Source organism: Erythrolamprus reginae, chromosome 3 (genome assembly GCF_031021105.1).
Source record: "Erythrolamprus reginae isolate rEryReg1 chromosome 3, rEryReg1.hap1, whole genome shotgun sequence".
Lineage (NCBI taxonomy): Eukaryota > Metazoa > Chordata > Lepidosauria > Squamata > Dipsadidae > Erythrolamprus > Erythrolamprus reginae.
In genome coordinates this window covers 1,621,957-1,641,496 of record NC_091952.1, presented here as the reverse complement: position 1 = coordinate 1,641,496, position 19,540 = coordinate 1,621,957, and the positions used below count along the sequence as shown (strand labels likewise).

Sequence of the window (19,540 nt, the reverse complement as noted above, 5' to 3'; positions counted from 1 at the left end):
TTCTTGAACGTCTGGTCGGCCCTTTTTTTGCTCTCCCCGAGCAGAGGTGGCACTCGGCAGGTCTGAGCAGTTATGGAGAACCGGTAGTGGGAATTTTGGGTACTTTGGAGAGCCACCTCTGACTGGCCCTGCTCAGGAGCAGATTCCTGATTCCGCTGCTATTGGTACACCGTGCATGCAGCTTTGCTTTTGCTGTGGCCTGTGCACCCCAGCAAGATTTTGCTTCTGCGCATGCAAGATTTCAGCAGGGTTTTTGCTTCTGTGCATGGAAAGATGCGCACACAGCTCAATTTTTGCTACCGATGCGCCACCCTTATCCATACCAGTAGCAATCCTGGCCCCACCCCATCATTCTTTTTTATTTTAAATGTTTAGTTTTAAGAAATTTTTAAAAGTTATTATCCTGTTAATTGGCCTAGAATGTTTTATTTATTGTATTTTTTAACTAAAATGTTGTAAGCTGCCCCCAGTCCATGGAGAAAGGCAGCATATAAGTCCAATTAATAAATAAAAAAAAATAAATTATCCTATTAATTGGCCTAGAATGTTTTATTTATTGTAGTTTTTAACTAAAATGTTGTAAGCTGCCCCCGAGTCCACGCAGAGGGGCGGCATATAAGTCCAATTAATAAATAAATAAAAATAAATTCTCTGCCTCTCGAGTCCAGCTGATTGGCCACACCCACAAAGCTACACCCACAGAATTGGTATTTTTTTAAAAATCCCAGCACTGTCCCCCCAAACCCCATGTGTGCCCTGCACTTACCTCCATCCAAAATGGGGCACATGGGGATTTCTGGGAGGGGTGGGGTGAGCAAGGCCAGCTAGGAGTGGGAGTTGGGAGGGGGGGGGGTTCTCCAAACTGCACAAAATCTTAGCCAGAGATTCTCATGAACCCCTGTGAACCCCCAGCAGCCCACCCCTGCTCTGGGGTCATCTGGATAGAAACACTGGAAAGACTCCAGTTATAAGAGCCGTTTTTGAGATTGATGATATTTGCTGTATGGGGCTGGTGCCCCCACCCCTTACCTATTTCTCCCCTCGAAGGGGGCACCTCCGCCAACAGGATGAGGAGACCCAGATAGAGGAGGAGGCCATGTGCAGCCTTCATGGTGGTGGTTCAATGAGAATGTCAGGTCAGGCTGGAAGGACGGTTATTTAAGTGCTGCTTGGAGGAAGTGAGAAGGGCTCTTGAAGTAGCATGAGAAATGATCTTTCCCAACACTACCAATTGTTCGCTTTTCCCTCGGTGGGCAAATAGGTGGGGCAGGTAAACCGGGATCTTTATTGACGGAAGCCCAGCGTGTTTGCATTCGGGCTTCGTGCAGGGCAGAGCAGGGGCTGCTACTCCGTCCCGGATCCTGGGTTGCAAAATAGGATCCAGGGTTGCATCACATGTTTGCACATTGAAATTACAAAGTGTACCGTGACTGAAGCCATGGGATGCCACCACGGGTCACAAGCAGGGTAGCCAGAAAGCCAGCATGTTCGGGGTATGCCCCTCGTTGTACTTACTGGAAAAGGGAAGCACCCAACCTCAGCTCTCGAAGGAGGAGTTATTGATTGATTAATTGATTCTATTTTTGTCAAGCATATATAAGATTACAGTAAATATTGTGTGTGTCCTGCCAGGGTTCCCAGTAATAATCCCATAGCAAATGAAATCTCTCACGCCCTCATCACCGCACGGCTTGATTACTGCAATGCGCTCTACATGGGGCTACCCTTGAAGAATGTTCAATGTTCATGTTTATTTTTACGTGAAAGGACCTCCCTTTGCTTGCAGCGCCGCTGCGGCATCCTTTTTTGTAAAAATAACAATGTTTATTTTTACATGAAGACCTCCCTTTGAAGGAGCTGGGGAATCCCTCCCACTAAGAGATTCCGGGGGTGGAGCCTTGAAGTCACCGGGAGGTTGCTAAGGATGCCAAGGTGATCACTTCCTGGATTCCATGGAATCCAGGAAGTGATCACCTTAGCGTCCTTAGCAACCTGCTGGTATACGTGACGTCAAAGCTCCACCCCCGGAATCTCTTGGTGGGATTTCCCATTCGGGTCGGGTTCAGCCGAATTTTGCATAACGTTCGTCCAAACCTGCCGAACTCAAACACCGTTGGGTTCGCCCATCACTCGTTATCACCTATAAAGCCCTACATGGCTTAGGACCAGATTACTTGCGGGACCATCTTCTGCCTCACCCATCCCAGAGACCGATAAGATCCCACAGAGTTGCTGTTCTCCAGATCCTATCAGCCAAGCAATGTCACCTGGCAGGGCTGTGGGGAAGAGCCTTCTCTGTGGTGGCTCCAGTCCTCTGGAACCAACTTCCCCCGGAGATTCATATGGGCCCCACCCTCATGGCCTTTTGAAAGGCCCTAAAACATGGGTCTACCAGCAGGCCTTGGTCTGTTGAATGTTATATCCTTCTCCAGCATGATATGACTTTTAAATATTGGAGTTTAAAATTGTATTTTTATAAATGTATTTATTATTGTGCTTTTTCTATCTTTGTAAGCCGCCCTGAGTCCATTTGGAGAAGGGCGGCCTATTAACTTAATTAACTTAATAATTAGCTTAATAATTAGCTTAATAATTAGCTTAATAATTAGCTTAATAATTAGCTTAATAATTAGCTTAATAATTAGCTTAATAATTAACTTAATAATTAACTTAATTAACTTAATTAACTTAATTAACTTAATTAACTTAATTAACTTAATTAACTTAATTAACTTAATTTATCTGACTTCTATGCTGCCCAATCCCGTAGGACTCAGGATGGCTTACAACAATACAAACAATACAATAATAGAATAGTAAAAAAGAACTCAAATATTAATAATAATTATAAAACCCTTTATAAACCCAAAATAAAATAACCCCCTATAAAAACACTAGATCGAATTGAACAACAACATACATACCAGCCAATAAAAATATAATCAAATAAAATAAAATTCGAAGGCAGGTAAATTCCTCCAAGAATAGTTTTATTGGATGTATCATATTGACACTGTTCTGTGGAAAACTGACTCTGAAGATTCACCACAGTTTTCACCTAATTAAAAGTAAAACATGTTCTCCTTCCCCAGTCAATCAATCACATGGTTCAATCAGGGTGCGGTCCGGTTGCTTGGTAACTTTGCTCCTCCTCTCTCTGACCAGGTGTGAGAATGTTCTTGGTTCCCGGGAGAAAGTATTTTGTTTTGGCTATAAAACCGCAGCTATTTCATTTTTCCTATCCCTCGGTTCCACTGTGGCAACACTGAAGCTCCCAAATGGCTTCAGTCAGGCCAGTTTCAGGGTTGACAGGTCCACCTATTCTCCAAAGCACCTGAAAGCAGGACTGTTGTGAGTGCTCCTTGACCAACTCTGAGGAGGATGAGCCAGGGCTATCTTGGTCCCCCTAGGCCAGTGAGGTTGCCAGCTGATACAGAGAGTGAGAGTGAGGGAGAACTAGGCCTGGATGAACCTGAAGGACGACCAGAGGTGGCAGATATGCCAATGACAGTAGGGTCAGACTTAGAAGAGGAGGAAGATCAGGAGCCTTTGCTAGATGCCCGTTTTAGAAGACTAAGAAAAAGACAAGAATACTTGTATGGGAAAAGGAAGTAATCTATAGTTTGTAACTCTAGGGAATTGTTGACCACGCCTGATAGGTATTTAAGGTTGGCATATGGGTAATTCAGGGTGGAGTTTCAACGTTTTGCAATGGGATCAGATGCTGTTTGAGGGTTCAGCCAGGTTACGCTAGCCAACTCTTATTTTCCTGCTAAAATACTTGGAGTAAAAGTGCCCTATCTGCGGAGAAGCTGTAAAAGTAAGTCTGTGAAACCGGAGACTCCTTATCTCATGAAGGAATTTGCAACTAGCTTTGATCTTTGTCAGCAGAGAGGACTGTTATATTTTAATGACTCTCACTGAGAAACTGCCAAGCCGAACTCATATGCATGACTTTGACTTGTATAATTGAGACTTTCTAAATAAAAATATTGATTTGAAATATCAGCGCGTGGATTCCTCCTTTGTCCTCAAGCTGCGTGGGAACAGGATCGAACAAGGACAAGGAGAAAGAGTTGGAAACCAATCAAGGAGACCAGCAATCTGGAATTAAGGAGGAATTTCACGACAGTGAAAACAATCCACCTAGGAGTGTTTTGTGAGTGTGTCTGCAGAAGAAGATAATTCGGGTCAAAGTTGATGCACAGGTCACTGTTCGGAAAGGCGAAGTTTATGCATAAAAGCAATCCAAGAGTCCTGTGAAAAGAAACAAGGGTCAAGCCTGAGGGATCTTTTGAAACCGCTGGTGTTTCTGAAGCCTTCTCAATAAATATCAAATAAATGGCAGGATGGGGACCTTTATTTATTTATTTATTTATTTATTTATTTATTTATTTATTCATTCATTCATTCATTCATTCATTCATTCATTCATTTATTTATTTATTGGATTTGTATGCCTCCCTTCTCCGCAGACTCGGGGTGGCTAACAACAGCAATAAAACAGTATATAACAAAATCCAATACTAGAAGCAGTTAAAAACCCATTAATATAAAAACCAAACATACAGACAGACCATGCATAAAATTGTAAAGGCCTAGGGGGAAAGAGCATCTCAATTCCCCCATGCCTGGCGGCAGAGGTGGGTTTTAAGCAGCTTTCGAAAGGCAAGGAGGGTGGGGGCAATTCTAATCTCTTGGGGGAGTTAGTTCCAGAGGGCCAGGGCTGCCACAGAGAAGGCGCTTCCTCTGGGTCCCACCAAGTGACATTGTATGGTTGACGGGAGCCGGAGAAGGCTTTATAGGTCATAGCCAACACTTTGAATTGTGACCAGAAATTGATCGGCAACCAATGCAGACTGTGGAGTGTTGGTGTAACATGGGCATATTTGGGAAAGCTCATGATTGCTCTCGCAGCTGCATTCTGCACGATCTGAAGTTTCCGAACACTCTTCAAAGGTAGCCCCATGTAGAGAGCATTGCAGTAGTAGTCGAACCTCGAGGTGATGAGGGCATGAGTGACTGTGAGCAGTGACTCTTGGTCCAAATAGGGCCGCAACTGGTGCACAAGGCAAACCTGGGCGAACGCCCCCCTCGCCACAGCTGAAAGGTGTTTCTCTAATGTGAGCTGTGGATCGAGGAGGAAGCCCAAGTTGCGGACCCTCTCTGAGGGGGTCAATGATTCTCCCCCCAGGGTAATTGATGGACAGATGGAATTGTCCTTGAGAGGCAAGACCTTCCTTCCCACAAGAGGGAAGAGCAGACAAAAGACCCAGTTTTAGAACAAAATGTTCTTGGAAGAGTGGGGACATGTGAGCAAAATGTGACGCACGAGCAGTCACGGGCCTTCCTAGGTACGCCCATGTTTCTCCAACACTCCATGGACTGTGTTGGCTGCTGACTGGTTTCCGGACACAAATTCAAAGTGTTGGTTATGACCTATAAAGCCCTTCATGGCATCGGACCAGAATATCTCCGGGACCACCTTCTGCCGCATGAATCACAGCGACTGGTTAGGTCCCACAGAGTTGGTCTTCTCTGGGTCCCATCAATGAAACAATGTCATCTGGCGGGACCCAGGGGAAGAGCCTTCTCTGTGGCACCCCCACCCTCTGGAATCAACTCCCCTCGGAGATTAGGATTTTCCCCACACTCCTTGACTTTCGCAAACTCCTCAAAACCCACCTCTGCTGTCAGGCATGGGGAAGTTGATTCCCTTGGGCCGTTTCCACTTTATGTATGTTCTGCATGAGATGTATGATTGTTTTTATGTTAAGGGTTTTTAAACTCTTTTTAAAATATTGGATTTGTACTGTTTATCTTTTGTTGTGAGCTGCTCCGAGTCCTCGGAGAGGGCGGCATACAAATCTAAATAATAATAATAATAATAATAATAATAATAATAATAATAATAATAAAGCCTACATGGCGTCAGACCAGACTACCTACGGGACCACCTTCTGCCACATAAATCCCAGCAGCTGGTTAGGTCCCACAGGGTGGGCCTCCTCCAGGCTCCGTCAACTAGACAATGTGACTTGGCTAGGCCTAGGGGAAGAGCCTTCTCTGTGGGGACCCCGAACCTCTGGAACCAGTTCTCCCCTGAAGATTCATACTTCCCACACCCTTTTCGCCTTCCGTAATAGTTTTAAGACTCATTTATGCTGCCAAGCTTGAGGCCATTAGATTCTAGCCCCCTGGCCGATGAATGCCTGTATGGCTGTTGATTGAATGTGTATGATAGATTTTAACACATCTGAGGATTTTAGATTATTTAGTGTAAATAATTGGATTTACTTATTGCATTTTGTTATTGCTGTGTTTATCTCTTTCTGGGTCTCTAGCCAGCTGATAAGATTTTATAAGCAGCATGGCGAAGACATGAATAAACTTTAGTTTCTTTTTGAAAAGACTTTAACTGCAAATGCTTTCTGTACATAGTAAAATCCTTTGTTAATGAAACTGGTGGTGTACCTCTGATTTCTGAGGGGCTCGGTGCTGGGACAGAACAGATAAATATCAAATAAAAGGGAGGACAGAGCCTCCCTTCACACAAGGAGGAAAAGGAGCAAAGAAGACCAGGACCTCTCTGGTTAAGAAAGACCCCTCCCCTCCAATCTTTTAAAGCCAGGATCGGACCTCCATTGAGATCCTCTTGGATCCACTCCATGGTGGGGGGTCTACAAAACTCTACAAAGTGACATAAGACCTAATGCTCTTACCTGGACCTGGACAAGGTTCCATGCATTCAATGCTGCAAGCGACATGGCAACATTTTTGCTTCCCTGGGCATTCATCGTCACTTTCACACTTCTTGACACAAGAAGTCATGGCACCTGGAGGGGCCCTGGGACACAACCCAGGCTTCACTGAAAAGGAAAACATTACAGGGGGGTGTAGGTTTTTTGTTCTGTGCCATCTTATTAGCCATAGCGTTTAGACTTATCTACTGCTTCACGGGGCTTCCCAGCCCTCTCTAAGTGGTTTACAGGGAGTCAGCATATTACCCCCAACAATCTGGGCCCTCATTTTACCAAGGAAGGAAGGAAGGAAGGAAGGAAGGAAGGAAGGAAGGAAGGAGGGAGGGAGGGAGGGAGGAGGGAGGGAGGGAGGAGGGAGAGAAGGAAAGAAGGAAGGAAGGAAGGAAGGAAAGGCAATAACATTTAGACTTATATCCTGCTTCACAGAGCTTTTCCAGCCCTCTGTAAGTGGTTTACAGAATTAGCCTCTTTCCCCCAACAATCTGGGTCCTCATTTGACCCACCTGGGAAGGATGGAAGGCTGAGTCAACCTTGAGCCTAATGAAAATCGATCTGCCAAATTTCTGACAGACAGTGATCAGCAGAATTAGCATGCAGTACTGCACTCTAATCACTGCGCCCACAAGGCTCTTCTGAGGTCCTTCCTTCCTTCCTTCCTTCCTTCCTTCCTTCCTTCCTTCCTTCCTTCCTTCCTTCCTTCCTTCCTTCCCCTTCCTTCCTTTGCATTTAGCAATAGCATTCAGACTTATGTGCTGCTTCACAGTACTTTTACAGCCCTCTCTAAGTGGTTTACAGGGAGTGAGCATATTTGCCCCCAACAATCTGGGCCCTCATTTGACCCACCTGGGAAGGATAGAAGGCTGAGTCAACCTTGAACCTACTGAGATTCGATCTGCCAAATTGCTGGCTGCCAGTGATCAGCAGAAGTAGCTTGCAGTACTGCACTCTAACCACTGCACTATCAAGGCTTTTATTATGCCAAATTAATCAAACAATATATGTTAAAGGCTCAATACATGAAAATGTCTCATTTGGCATTGTGTAACGATTCTTTTAAGCAGCCCACTGCTGAACGATGAAGGCTTCTTGAACAGACATGGAGCGAACCAGAGTCAGGTTAACTGTCCTCCTTAAGTTGGGTCCCAACACAGTAGTGGTAAGAATTATTGCATAAATAAATTAAAAATCAAACAAGCCAGCCAACCACAGCCAGCTCCCCTCTACAAAGTCGAATATAATAGAATAACAGAGTTGGAAGGGACCTTGGAGGTCTTTTAGTCCAACTCCTTGCTCAGGCAGCAAACCCTACATCACTTCAGACAAATGGTTATCCAACATCTTCTTAAAATTTTCCAGTGTTGGAGCATTCACAACTTCTAGAGGCAAGCTGTTCCCCGGGCTAATTGTTTTAACTGTCAGGCTATTTCTCCTTAGTTCTAAGTTGCTTCTCTCCTTGTTTAGTTTCCACTCATTGCTTCTTGTTCTACCCTCAGGTGCTTTGAAGAATAGCCTGACTCCCTCTTCTTTGTGGCAACCTCTGAGATATTGGAAGGCTGCTATCCTGTCTCCCCTGGTCCTTCTTTTCGTTAAACTAGACATACCCAGTTTCTGAAAGTCTTCATCGATTGTTTTAGCTTCCAGTTCCGTCATCGTCTTCGTTGCTCTTCTCTGCAATCTTTTCAGGGTCTCTGTTAATGTATGAGCAGAGCAATCCTTGTTTATCAAGATTGTGCACACACACAAATGTTTAGACTGAGATTAGTTGTGAATGAGTACTCAGCTACACGTAGATACACTAACTTGAATTAAAATTTACTTTGAGAAATAACATCTTCAGAGAAACAGTCATACACATAACCAGTCAGAATAACAACCCAAATATTACCAAGTACATAGTCTTTCTTACCAGTTGTCTTTTAAGATTTTTATTAATATTGATTGTTTCTTCATTGCTTATTTGACCCCTATGACAATCATTTTGTACCACATGATTCTTGACAAATGTCTCTTTTTCTTTTATGTATGTTGAGAGCATCTGCACCAAGACAAATTCCTTGTGTGTCCAATCACACTTGGCCAATAAAATTCTATTCTATTCTAGTCTGTTCCGTTCCGTTCCATTCCATTCCATTCCATTCTATTCTTGTCATAATCAGTAAACAAAGCTTATACACATTTTAGCTGTAATACATGACTACAATACAGAGCGTGCAGAGAATTGCAGAGCAAACCTAACAGTGAGTAGCCATTAACAGACAGTAGCCAAAGAGAAACAGAGAGGGTGACTCAGAGAAATAAGCTATGAACTCCCTCTTGTGGCAGTCTGCAACACCTGCAGCCAATCTATTGCCAACCCAACAGTTATGGACATTCTCCCCTTTGGGTAGGTCAATATATAATACATCTTCGAACCATAGTTTTCACAACACTCTTTGGTTTAATTGCACCTTGCGCCTTGTGGAAATGGTCTGCAATGTTCTGTTCAGCCATGCAGTATTCTAACTGAACCATTTTATTTTATTTTATTTTATTTTTTTTAAGTAATGTTTATTGAATATATACAAAACTATATACAAAAACAATACAAAACAGTATGAACAGGACAAGGTGTTCTTATCATATGTGTCTAGTTGTTATTTTCATTAAGGTCGAACAAACCACATTTAACACTAACAAAAAACGTAGGACACCCCTTTTCCCTCCCCCCCCTCCGCCAACCTGCGGTTATATTTATATTTCATTTTTCCGGTTATACTTTCAGCGTTGTCCTGTTTCTTAAAATTTGCTTAATCTATTAATCTAGTGTTTCCTTTCCTAGGTGTTATGTTTAAAATTCTAGTTGTTATGTTTCTGGTATATTCCTTAATATTGAATAAATATATAGAAAGGATATCGGCGAGCAATCAAATAAGTTGTTTTGTCTTGTTCTTCTCCTCCTTTTTCTTCATTCCTGATCTCTTTGTGGTTTGTTCTCCTTTACTCAGTTTCCTTTCGTTTCTGTCTCTTTCTCCCTTTCCTCGATCCAGTTATAGAACTTATCCCATGTGGTTATATTTTCTGTTTCTTTATTATCTTTCAGTTTTTGTGTTAGGGAATCATATTCGGCGCAGTCAAATATTTTTTTGATTATTTCTCTGTCTGATGGTACCTCCTCCCTTTTCCAGTTTTGAGCTATTGATATTCTGCTTGCTGTTATAATGTGTTGGATTGTATGATAATCTGTTTTCTTTATTTTTGTGTCTATTATTCCCAATAGGAAGATCTCTGGCCATTTTATTTTGAACACATTGTTCTCACATTCAAATATCTCAAATCAGTATGTTTAGACCTTGTTTTCGTGGCTAAACTATTAGCCATACTAATTGCAGATGGCCTTTATTCATAGTAAAAAGGTTCATGTACAGTAATTCTTATGTCCTTTAACAACTGCTTATAATACACCAATTCTGTACACATTAAGGACAAACTCGAGAATTCTGCTGCCATAGTGGATAAACTAATAATTCTGGCAGCTGTTCTTATAGAATAGAATAGAATAGAATAGAATAGAAATAGAATAGAAATAGAATAGAAATAGAATAGAAATAGAATAGAAATAGAATAGAAATAGATAGAAATAGAATAGAAATAGAATAGAAATAGAATAGAAATAGAATAGAAATAGAATAGAAATAGAAATAGAATAGAATAGAATTTTATTGGCCAAGTGGGATTGGACACACAAGGAATTTGTCTTTGGTGCAGATGCTCTCAATGTACATAAAAGAAAAAGATACATTTGTCAAGAATCATGTGTTACAACACTTAATGATTGTCATAGGGGCCAAATATTTAAGGGGTGTACATAAGTGCACTGGTGTGCCTTTCGTCCCCTGTCCAATTATCTTTCCTTTCTCTCACTTATCATATATATTCTCTTCCTTTCATATATCCTCTCCTCTAAGTTCACTTTACCCTTATATATATTACTACATGTCTATTTTTCTTCCTATGTATTTGTGTATTGGACAAATGAATAAATAAAATAAATAAAATAAAATAAGCAATGAAGAAACAATCAATATTAATAAAAATGTTAGGATACAAGCAACAAGTTACAGTCATACAGTTCTAAGTATATATCCTTATATCCTGAATTCTCTTTTATGGGCTTCAATCAAACTTCTGCATGCAACCCCCCCTTGCCCTCGCCTGCCCATTAATTCCCTCATTCTGTTTATTTCCTCCTCTCTCTCTGCTGGCTCTTCCTTAATCTGCAGAGCTGCCAGAAAAAAAGCAGATGAAACTTCCAGGACCATCCGGACGGAACAGGTGGAAAGACTCCAGTTATAACAGACAGCTTTGAGGCTGACAATATTTGCTGTATGGGGCTGGTGCCCCCCTTACCTGTTTCTCCCCCAGAAGGGGCCAGCTCCCCCAAGACGATGAGGAGACCCAGAAGGAGGAGGAGGAGGCCGTGCGCAGCCTTCATGGTGCTGGTTCAGTGGGGATGAGAGTTGGGGGCTGGACGGTCGGGTATTTAAGTCCTGCTTGGAGGAAGTGAGAAGGGCTCTTGAAGACGCAAGAAAAATGGAAAGCTAACAAGACATCTTTCTCAACGCTACCAATTGTTAGCTTTTCCCTTGATGGGCAAATAGGTGGGGTAGGTAACCGAGATCTTTATCAATGGAGGCCCATAGAAACATAGAAGACTGACGGCAGAAAAAGACCTCTTGGCCCATCCAGTCTGCCCTTATACTATTTCCTGCATTTTATCTTAGGAGGGATCTATGTTTATCCCAGGCATGTTTCAATTCAGTGACTGTGGATTTACCAACCACGTCTGCTGGAAGTTTGTTCCAAGCATCTACTACTCTTTTAGTAAAATAATATTTTCTCATGTTGCTTTTGATCTTTCCCCCAACTAACCTACGAGTCTACTGAGTCTATGGAGAGGGGCGGCATACAAATCTGTATGGAACCCACATTGCATATCTGACATTAATTGAGAGAGTCCAGAAATATTTCACAAGAAGAGTCCTTCACTCCTCTTCTCACAACAAAATACCTGACTCCGCCGGACTTGAAATTCTTGGTTTAGACAACTTACAACTCCGTTGTCTCCGTTCTGACTTAATTATAGTTCATAAAATCATATACCAAAATGTCCTACCTGTTAACAACTACTTCACCTTCAACCGCAACAACACATGAGCACGAAATCGATTTAAACTAAATGTCAACCACTCCAAACTTGACTGCAAAAAATACGACTTCAGCAACAGAGTTATCAATGCCTGGAAGTCACTACCTGATTCTGTGGTTTTTACTCCTAACCCCAAAACCTTTAGCCTTAGACTATCTACAATTGATCTCTCCCCCTTTCTAAGAGGTCTGTATCATTACTTATCTAATGTTTTATTTGTACAAATTATCACCCTATAATTGTTTGACAAATAAAAATAAATAAATAAATAAATAAATAAATAAATAAATAAATAAATAAATAACCTCAGATTGTGTCCCCTTGTTCTTGTGTTCACTTTCCTATTAAAAACACTTCCCTCCTGGACCTTATTTAACTCTTTAATATATTTAAATGTTTCGATCATGTCCCCCCTTTTCCTTCTGTCCTCCAGACTCTACAGATGGAGTTCATGAAGTCTTTCCTGATACGTTTTATGCTTAAGACCTTCCACCATTCTTGTAGCCCGTCTTTGGACCCGTTCAATTTTGTCAATATCTTTTTGTAGGTGAGGTCTCCAGAAGTGGACACAGTATTATTCCAAATGTGGTCTCACCAGTGCTCTATACAGCGGGATCAGGTTTGCGCTTCGTGCAGGGCAAAGCGAGGATTGTTACTCATCCATCCATCCATTCATTCAACGATGTAAAAAGGATATTAAGACTCTAGAAAAAGTGCAGAGAAGAGCAACAAAGATGATTAGGGGACTAGAGGCTAAAACATATGAAGAACTGTTGCAAGAACTGGGCAGGGCGAGTTTAATGAAAAGAAGGACCAGGGGAGACAGGATAGCAGCCTTCCAGTATCTCAGGGGTTGCCACAAAGAAGAGGGAGTCAGGCTATTCTCCAAAGCACCTGAGAACAAGAACCAATGGGTAGAAACTAAACAAGGAGAAAAGCAACTTAGAACTAAGGATAAATTTTCTGACAGTCAGAACAGTTGATCAGTGGAACAGCTTGCCACTAGAAGTTGTGAATGCCTCAACACTGGAAGTTTTTAAGAAGATGTTGGAGAACCATCTGTCTGAAGTAGTGTAGGGTTTCCTGTCTAAGCTGGGGGTTGGACTAGAAGACCTCCAAGGTCCCTTCCAACTCTGTTGTTATTATTATTACTCATTAATTAATTAATGAGTAATTAATTTGACTTCTATACCTCCCAATCCCAGTGGGACTCAGGGCAGGTTACAATGATACAAAACTTTCTTTCTTTCTTTCTTTCTTTCTCTCTCTCTCTCTCTCTCCCTTCCTTCCTTCCTTCCTTTATTTATTTATTTATTTATTTATTGGATTTGTATGCCACCCCTCTTCACAATAGTGAAAAAAGTCAAACGTTAAATGCTAAAAACAATTTTTTTAAAACCCTCCATTATAAAACCCACCAAGCAATCTAATCAAAACAAACATGCATACTAATCAATCGTCATTAGGCCGTGACAGGTGTTACTCCTTCCCGGATCCTGGGTTGCCAAATAGGATCCTGGGTTGCAACACATGTACCGTGACTGAAGCCGTTGGATGTCGCCATGGGTCACAACTGGGGCTCAGCCAGTTCCATCTCCACCTTGCAACATGAAGGCCAGGGGTGAAAGTGATGAGGAAACCTGGAGGCAGCCAGAAGGTAGAATCCTCGGGATATGTCCCTCGTTGCACTAACAGGAAATGAGAGGCACCCAACCTCAGCTGGGAACCCAACTTTTCAGCCAGAGGGGTTGGTGGGTTCTAACCTAAAGCAAGACAAGGCCCACCACAATTCACTGGTCCTCTCTTCAGTTGTTCTCCTGTGTACAATTGTCCTGCAACGAGTTGTTGTGTGAGCAGATGGCCAGGGTAAATCAGTTGCAGCAAATTGTCGCATTCTTGGATCTTTCTGTGATGGGCTTCCACCCAGTCCTTCCTTTCTTACCCTCAAGTGCTTGGAAAAATGTTAAATTGACTCTGTAAGGTCTGGACTCTTCCCCTTGCTCAATGAAGTAAAGACTCTTGAAACTTGAGTTGTTGGAGAAAAAAATAATAATTGGTTAGAAGAAATATTAGAAATGAAAACAGAAAAAAACAACCCGGAGCTCTTTCTACTGAGTCTATCTTGAAAAGTGTTTAAAAAGTCAAATTTACCTAATTTCACATATAATAACAGCAGTGAGAATTGTCTTTGTGCAATATTGGAAACATACCAATTGAGGAGGATTTAATAGAAAAAAATAACAGTGTGTAGAAATGGAGAAATTATCAAACTCAGCAGCTAGATAAATTACTTACAGGCCCAGCAGAAAAAATAATATATCACATCTATAAATATCTGATCGAATACAATAAACATGAGGATATAATAAAAAGGCTGATGATCACGTGGGCAAAAAATTTCGGTTGCAATGTACACCTGGCCAACTGGGAGCAAATTTGGACTCAACCCAGGTTGGCACTCGAGCAAAAAAACCGCCCTAGGCCTGGGATGGTAAACCTATGGCACAGGTGACACAGGTGGCACGCAGAGCCATATCTGCTGGCACTCGAACCGTTGCCCTAGCTCAGCTCCAACATACATGTGTGTGCCGGCCAGCTGATTTTTGGCTCGCCCAGACACTTTGGGAGGGCATTTTTGGCTTCCAGAGAGCCTCTAGAGGGATGGCACAACTTAGCACACAGCTATATAGCAAGCATTATCAATACTAACCAGCATACAGTGGTCCCTCTACTTAAGAACTTAATTCATTCCGTGACTAGGTTCTTAAGTAGAAAAGTTTGTAGGTAGAAGCAATTTTCCTCATAGGAATCAATGTAAAAGCAAATAATGCGTAATAATGCGAGTCTTCGGAGAGGGGCGGCATACAAATCTAATTAATAATAATAATAATAATAATAATAATTATTATTATTATTATTATTATTATTATTATTATTATTATTATTATTATTATAATAAAACACAGCAAACAAGATCATTATGCTGGATTTCGTATATCATCCCCACCAGTCGGGCGCTTCCCAAGCACCTAGGACTGCGTGATGTAGCGGCGAATTATGTTTGCCGATCCCAGCAAAGCGGCCTTTTGCAATTGACAGATGGAGATTTTGTCAATTCCGATGGTTTTCAAATGTCCGCTGAGATCCTTTGGCCCTGCGCCCAGCGTGCCAAGTACCACTGGGACCACTTTCACTGGCTTGTGCCAAAGTTGTTGCAGCTCGATTTTTAGATCTTCGTATTTCACTAATTTCTCTAGCTGCTTCTCCTCAATTCTACTGTCTCCTGGGATTGCGATGTCGATGATCCATACTTTCTTTTTCTCCACAATCAGGATGTCTGGTGTGTTATGCTTCAGAATTCGGTCAGTCGGAAGTCGGAAATCCCACAGTAGCTTTGCTTGCTCATTTTCGACCACTTTTTCAGGCTTATGATCCCACCAGTTCTTTGCCACTGGTAGATGGTAGTTCCGGCACAAGTTCCAGTGGATCATCTGTGCCACAGCATCATCATCATCATCATCATCATCATCATCATCATCATCATCATCATCATCATCATTAACCCATTAGGAAAGAAATAAAGCTTGGAATTTGGGTGGGAGGAGGAGAAGGAGGAAGAAGAGGAGGAGGAGGAGAGTGGCTGCCAAAGGAAGAAAGTGAGGGGAGGGGAATCAAAAAAATCCCAAACTTTAAGACTTAAAATAATAAAAGAGGGACTCTGAGGTGGCAAGGAGGAGCACGGGCCTCCCATACAGCCGGCACGAGTCTGCCTCCCATATACTGCACCAGAGAGAGAAACCCAGGGGGAATGGCAGGAAACTGGCTGGGCCTTCGTGCTGCTCTCAAATTTCCTGGGAAATTTTTCCGAGCTTGGGTTCTTAAGTAGAGGCAAAAAATCTTGAACACCTGGTTCTTATCTAGAAAAGTTCTTAAGTAGAGACGTACGTAAGTAGAGGTACCACTGTATATAGGCCAACAACCAACAATACAATACAATACAATGCCACAGAATACAGCTCAATACAACCCAGTAGAGGGCAGCACATCTGTCTCCCTTTATACAGCTAATTGCAGCCTCGCCCTTAAAGCAACAGCGCACTACTTTCTCCAAACACACATTGCAGGTCAGTTCATATATTGAAACCCCAACCAGTGCAGTGTGCAGTACTGACAGGCCCCCAGCAGCTTCTCCTACCTTCTTGCAATATTACTTGTCCCTCCTTCATTTATCCGCCTTCAAGAGCAACAAAGAGGATGAGGGGACTGGAGGTTAAATATATGAAGAACGGCTGCAGGAACTGGACATGGCTAGTTGAATGAAAAGGAGGACCAGGGGAGACATGAGAGCAGTCTTCCAGTATCTCAGGGGTTGCCACAAAGAAGAGGGAGTCAAGCTATTCTCCAAAGGACTTGAGGGTAGGACAGGAAGCAATGGGTGGAAACTAAACAAGGAGAGAAGCAATGTCGGTTGGCGAGGCCAGAGCCTTCTCTGTGGCAGCCCCGGCCCTCTGGAACGAACTCCCCCCAGAGATTAGAATAGCCCCCACCCTCCTTGCCTTTTGTAAGCTCCTGAAAACCCACCTCTGCCGTCAGGCATGGGGGAATTAAGATAATCTTTCCCCCTAGGCTTCTACAATTTATGCATGGTATTTTTGTATGTGTGATTGGTTTTATAACAAGGGTTTTTAGCTGTTTTAGTATTGGATTTCTACATTCTGTTTTTGTCACTGCTGTTAGCCACCAAATAAATAAGTAAGTAAGTAAGTAAGTAAGTAAGTAAGTAAGTAAGTAAGTAAGTAAGTAAGTAAGTAAGTAAGTAAGTAAGTAAACAAACAAACAAACAAACAAACAAACTTAGAACTAAGGAGGAATTTCCTGACAGTTAGAACAATTAATGAGCGGAACAGAAGTTGCCTTCAGAAATTGTGAATGCCCCAATATTGGAAGTTTTTAAGAAGATGTTGGATAACCATCTGTCTGAAGTAGTGTAGGGTTTCCTGTCTAAGCAGGGGGTTGGACTAGAAGACCTCCAAGGTCCCTTCCAACTCTCTTGTTATTATTTATTATCTTTCTGTCCTTGTTCCTCCTTAACTAGGGATAGTTAACAGAGGGGCAGTGAGGGAGGGGCTTTCTGGGCTGATTGGCGTTTCTTCTCCTGCAGCAATCAGAAGAACCAACAGAAACTCCTAAATTTCACAACACAGGGAGCTTCAGCTGCACTGAGAGGTGGATTTGGATTAGGCAAGATCTGAAAGTTCAGGAGAAATCCAAGAAGCTGTGGCATAGCCCCAAACCTCATCGATACCAAACACTAGAAACGGCAGTCAAAGCAACAAGAATATGTATCGCACAGTTTTGGAAAAATGAGGCACTGCCAAACGATAGAAACCTGATTTAAAAACTGACGGACTGTGCAGAAGCAGATACATTGACCCTGGAGCTGAAAGATCAGGAAGATACAAGATTTCACCAGGTGTGGAAGGAATTCTATGTATGGTTGAACCAAAGAATGAATACAAAGAATGCTGCATGAAAAGGGAACAAATAAAGTTAAAATTTTTATTTAAATTTTTATTTAAAATTTTATTTAAAAGATCTCACCTACAAAAACTTATTGACAAAATTGAATGGGTCCAAAGATGTTTTTCGCTAATAAAATTGCTCGGATCCGAGCGGACCTTGGCTCCAATTGTAAGACAGAGTCAACTGACAATGAGTCAGTCGAGGTGACTGGGGCTAAATGTCTTTGTCCATCTGTCTGGGGGGAGTTTGACTTGGTGACACCTGATGAAGTGGACAAGGCCATTGGAGCTGTGAGTTCCGCCACCTGTCTACTGGATCCGTGTCCCTCTTGGTTGGTTTCGGCCAGTCGAGGGGTGACACGGAGCTGGGTCCAGGAGATTGTCAATGCCTCCTTGGGGAGGGGGTCCTTTCCGGCCCTTTATAAGGAGGCACTTGTGTGCCCCCTCCTCAAGAAGCCTTCCCTGGACCCAGCCGGGCTCAATAACTATCGTTCAGTCTCCAACCTTCCCTTTATGGGGAAGGTTGTTGAGAAGGTGGTGGCGCTCCAACTCCAGCGGTCCTTGGAAGAAGCTGATTATCTAGGTCCTCAACAGTCTGGATTCAGGCCCAGCTACAGCACAGAAACAGCTTTGGTTGTGCTGATGGATGATCTCTGGCGGGCCCGGGACAGGGGCTTGTCCTCTGTCCTGGTGCTTTTTGACCTCTAAGCAGCTTTCGATACCATTGACCATGGTATCCTTCTGCGCCGGCTGGAGGGTTTGGGAGTGGGAGGCACTGTTCTTCAGTGGTTCTCCTCCTATCTCTCCAGTCGGTCGCAGTCAGTGTTACTGGGGGGTCAGAGGTCGACCTCTAGGGCTCTCCCTTGTGGGGTGCCTCAGGGGTCGGTCCTCTCCCCCCTGCTATTTAATATCTACATGAAATTGCTGGGTGAGATCATCCAAGGACATGGGGTGAGGTATCATCAATATGCTGATAATACCCAGTTATACATCTCCACCCCATGTCCAGTCAGCGAAGCAGTGGAAGTGATGTGCCGGTGCCTGAAGGCTGTTGGGGCCTGGATGGGTGTCAACAAACTCAAACTCAACCCAGACAAGACGGAGTGGCTGTGGGTCTTGCCTCCCGAAGACAATTCCATCTGTCCATCCATTACCCTGGGGGAGAATCATTGACCCCCTCAGAGAGGGTCTGCAACTTGGGCGTCCTCCTTGATCCACAGCTCACATTAGAGAAACATCTTTCAGCTTTGGCGAGGGGGGCATTCGCCCAGGTTCGCCTGATGCACCAATTGTGACCCTATTTGGACCGGGAGTCACTACTCACAGTCACTCATGCCCTCATCACCTCGAGGCTCGAGTACTGTAACGCTCTCTACATGGGGCTACCTTTGAAAAGTGTTCGGAAACTTCAAATTGTGCAGAATGCAGCTGCGAGAGCAATCATAGCTTCCCAAGGTATGCCCATGTTACACCAACACTCTGCAGTCTGCATTGGTTGCCGATCAGTTTCTGGTCACAATTCAAAGTGTTGGTTATGCAGATTATCTCCGAAACCGCCTTCTGCTGCACGAATCCCAGCAACCGGTTAGGTCCCACAGAGTTGGCCTTCTCCGGGGCCCGTCAACTAAACAATGCCGCTTGGCGGGACCCAGGGGAAGAGCCTTCTCTGTGGAGGCCCCGGCCCTCTGGAACCAACTCCCGCCAGAGATTAGAATTGCCCCCACCCCCCTTGCCTTTCGTAATCTCCTTAAAACCCACCTCTGCCGCCAGGCATGGGGGAATTGAGATACTCTTTCCCCCTAGGCCTTTACAATTTATGCATGGTATGTCTGTATGTATGTTTGGTTTTTTATATTAATGGGTTTTTAATCATTTTTAGTATTGGATTATTATTGTACGCTGTTTTATCATTGCTGTTAGCCGCCCTGAGTCTTTGGAGAGGGGCAGCATACAAATCCAATAAATAAATGTCCACTGGTGGACCTGTGTGCCACCCCGTCTTGCCTGCTGCCCACCCCTGCTCCCCTCGCATGGACCCAGCTGCAGATTATATTACATTCTTCTCATCTCGG

General features: G+C 43.1%; 1 protein-coding gene across 1 annotated transcript; it reads right to left on the bottom strand.

The window, feature by feature from the left end:
• Positions 1-2,973: 2,973 nt before the first annotated feature.
• Positions 2,974-11,452, bottom strand: LOC139163555 (porwaprin-b-like). Its single transcript, XM_070744389.1, has 4 exons — positions 11,148-11,452; positions 8,363-8,449; positions 6,723-6,869; positions 2,974-4,257 (listed from the first exon to the last, which is right to left on the bottom strand). The coding sequence occupies exons 1-4, from the start codon at positions 11,230-11,232 to the stop codon at positions 4,232-4,234; spliced, it is 345 nt and encodes a 114-aa protein (XP_070600490.1). The 5' UTR covers positions 11,233-11,452; the 3' UTR covers positions 2,974-4,231.
• Between the last annotated feature and the right edge of the window lie 8,088 nt (positions 11,453-19,540).

What these genes read in the sequence shown, in the direction of transcription:
- LOC139163555 (XM_070744389.1), bottom strand. Translation starts at nt 11,232, where the DNA reads ATGAAGGCTGCGCACGGCCTCCTCCTCCTCCTTCTGGGTCTCCTCATC. An exon ending in CCCTTCTGGGGGAGAAACAG is followed by an intron (nt 8,450 to 11,147) that starts GTAAGGGGGGCA and finishes ATACATTAACAG; the next exon opens with AGACCCTGAAAAGATTGCAG. An exon ending in GGAACCTTGTCCAGGTCCAG is followed by an intron (nt 4,258 to 6,722) that starts GTAAGAGCATTA and finishes TTCTTTTCACAG; the next exon opens with GACTCTTGGATTGCTTTTAT.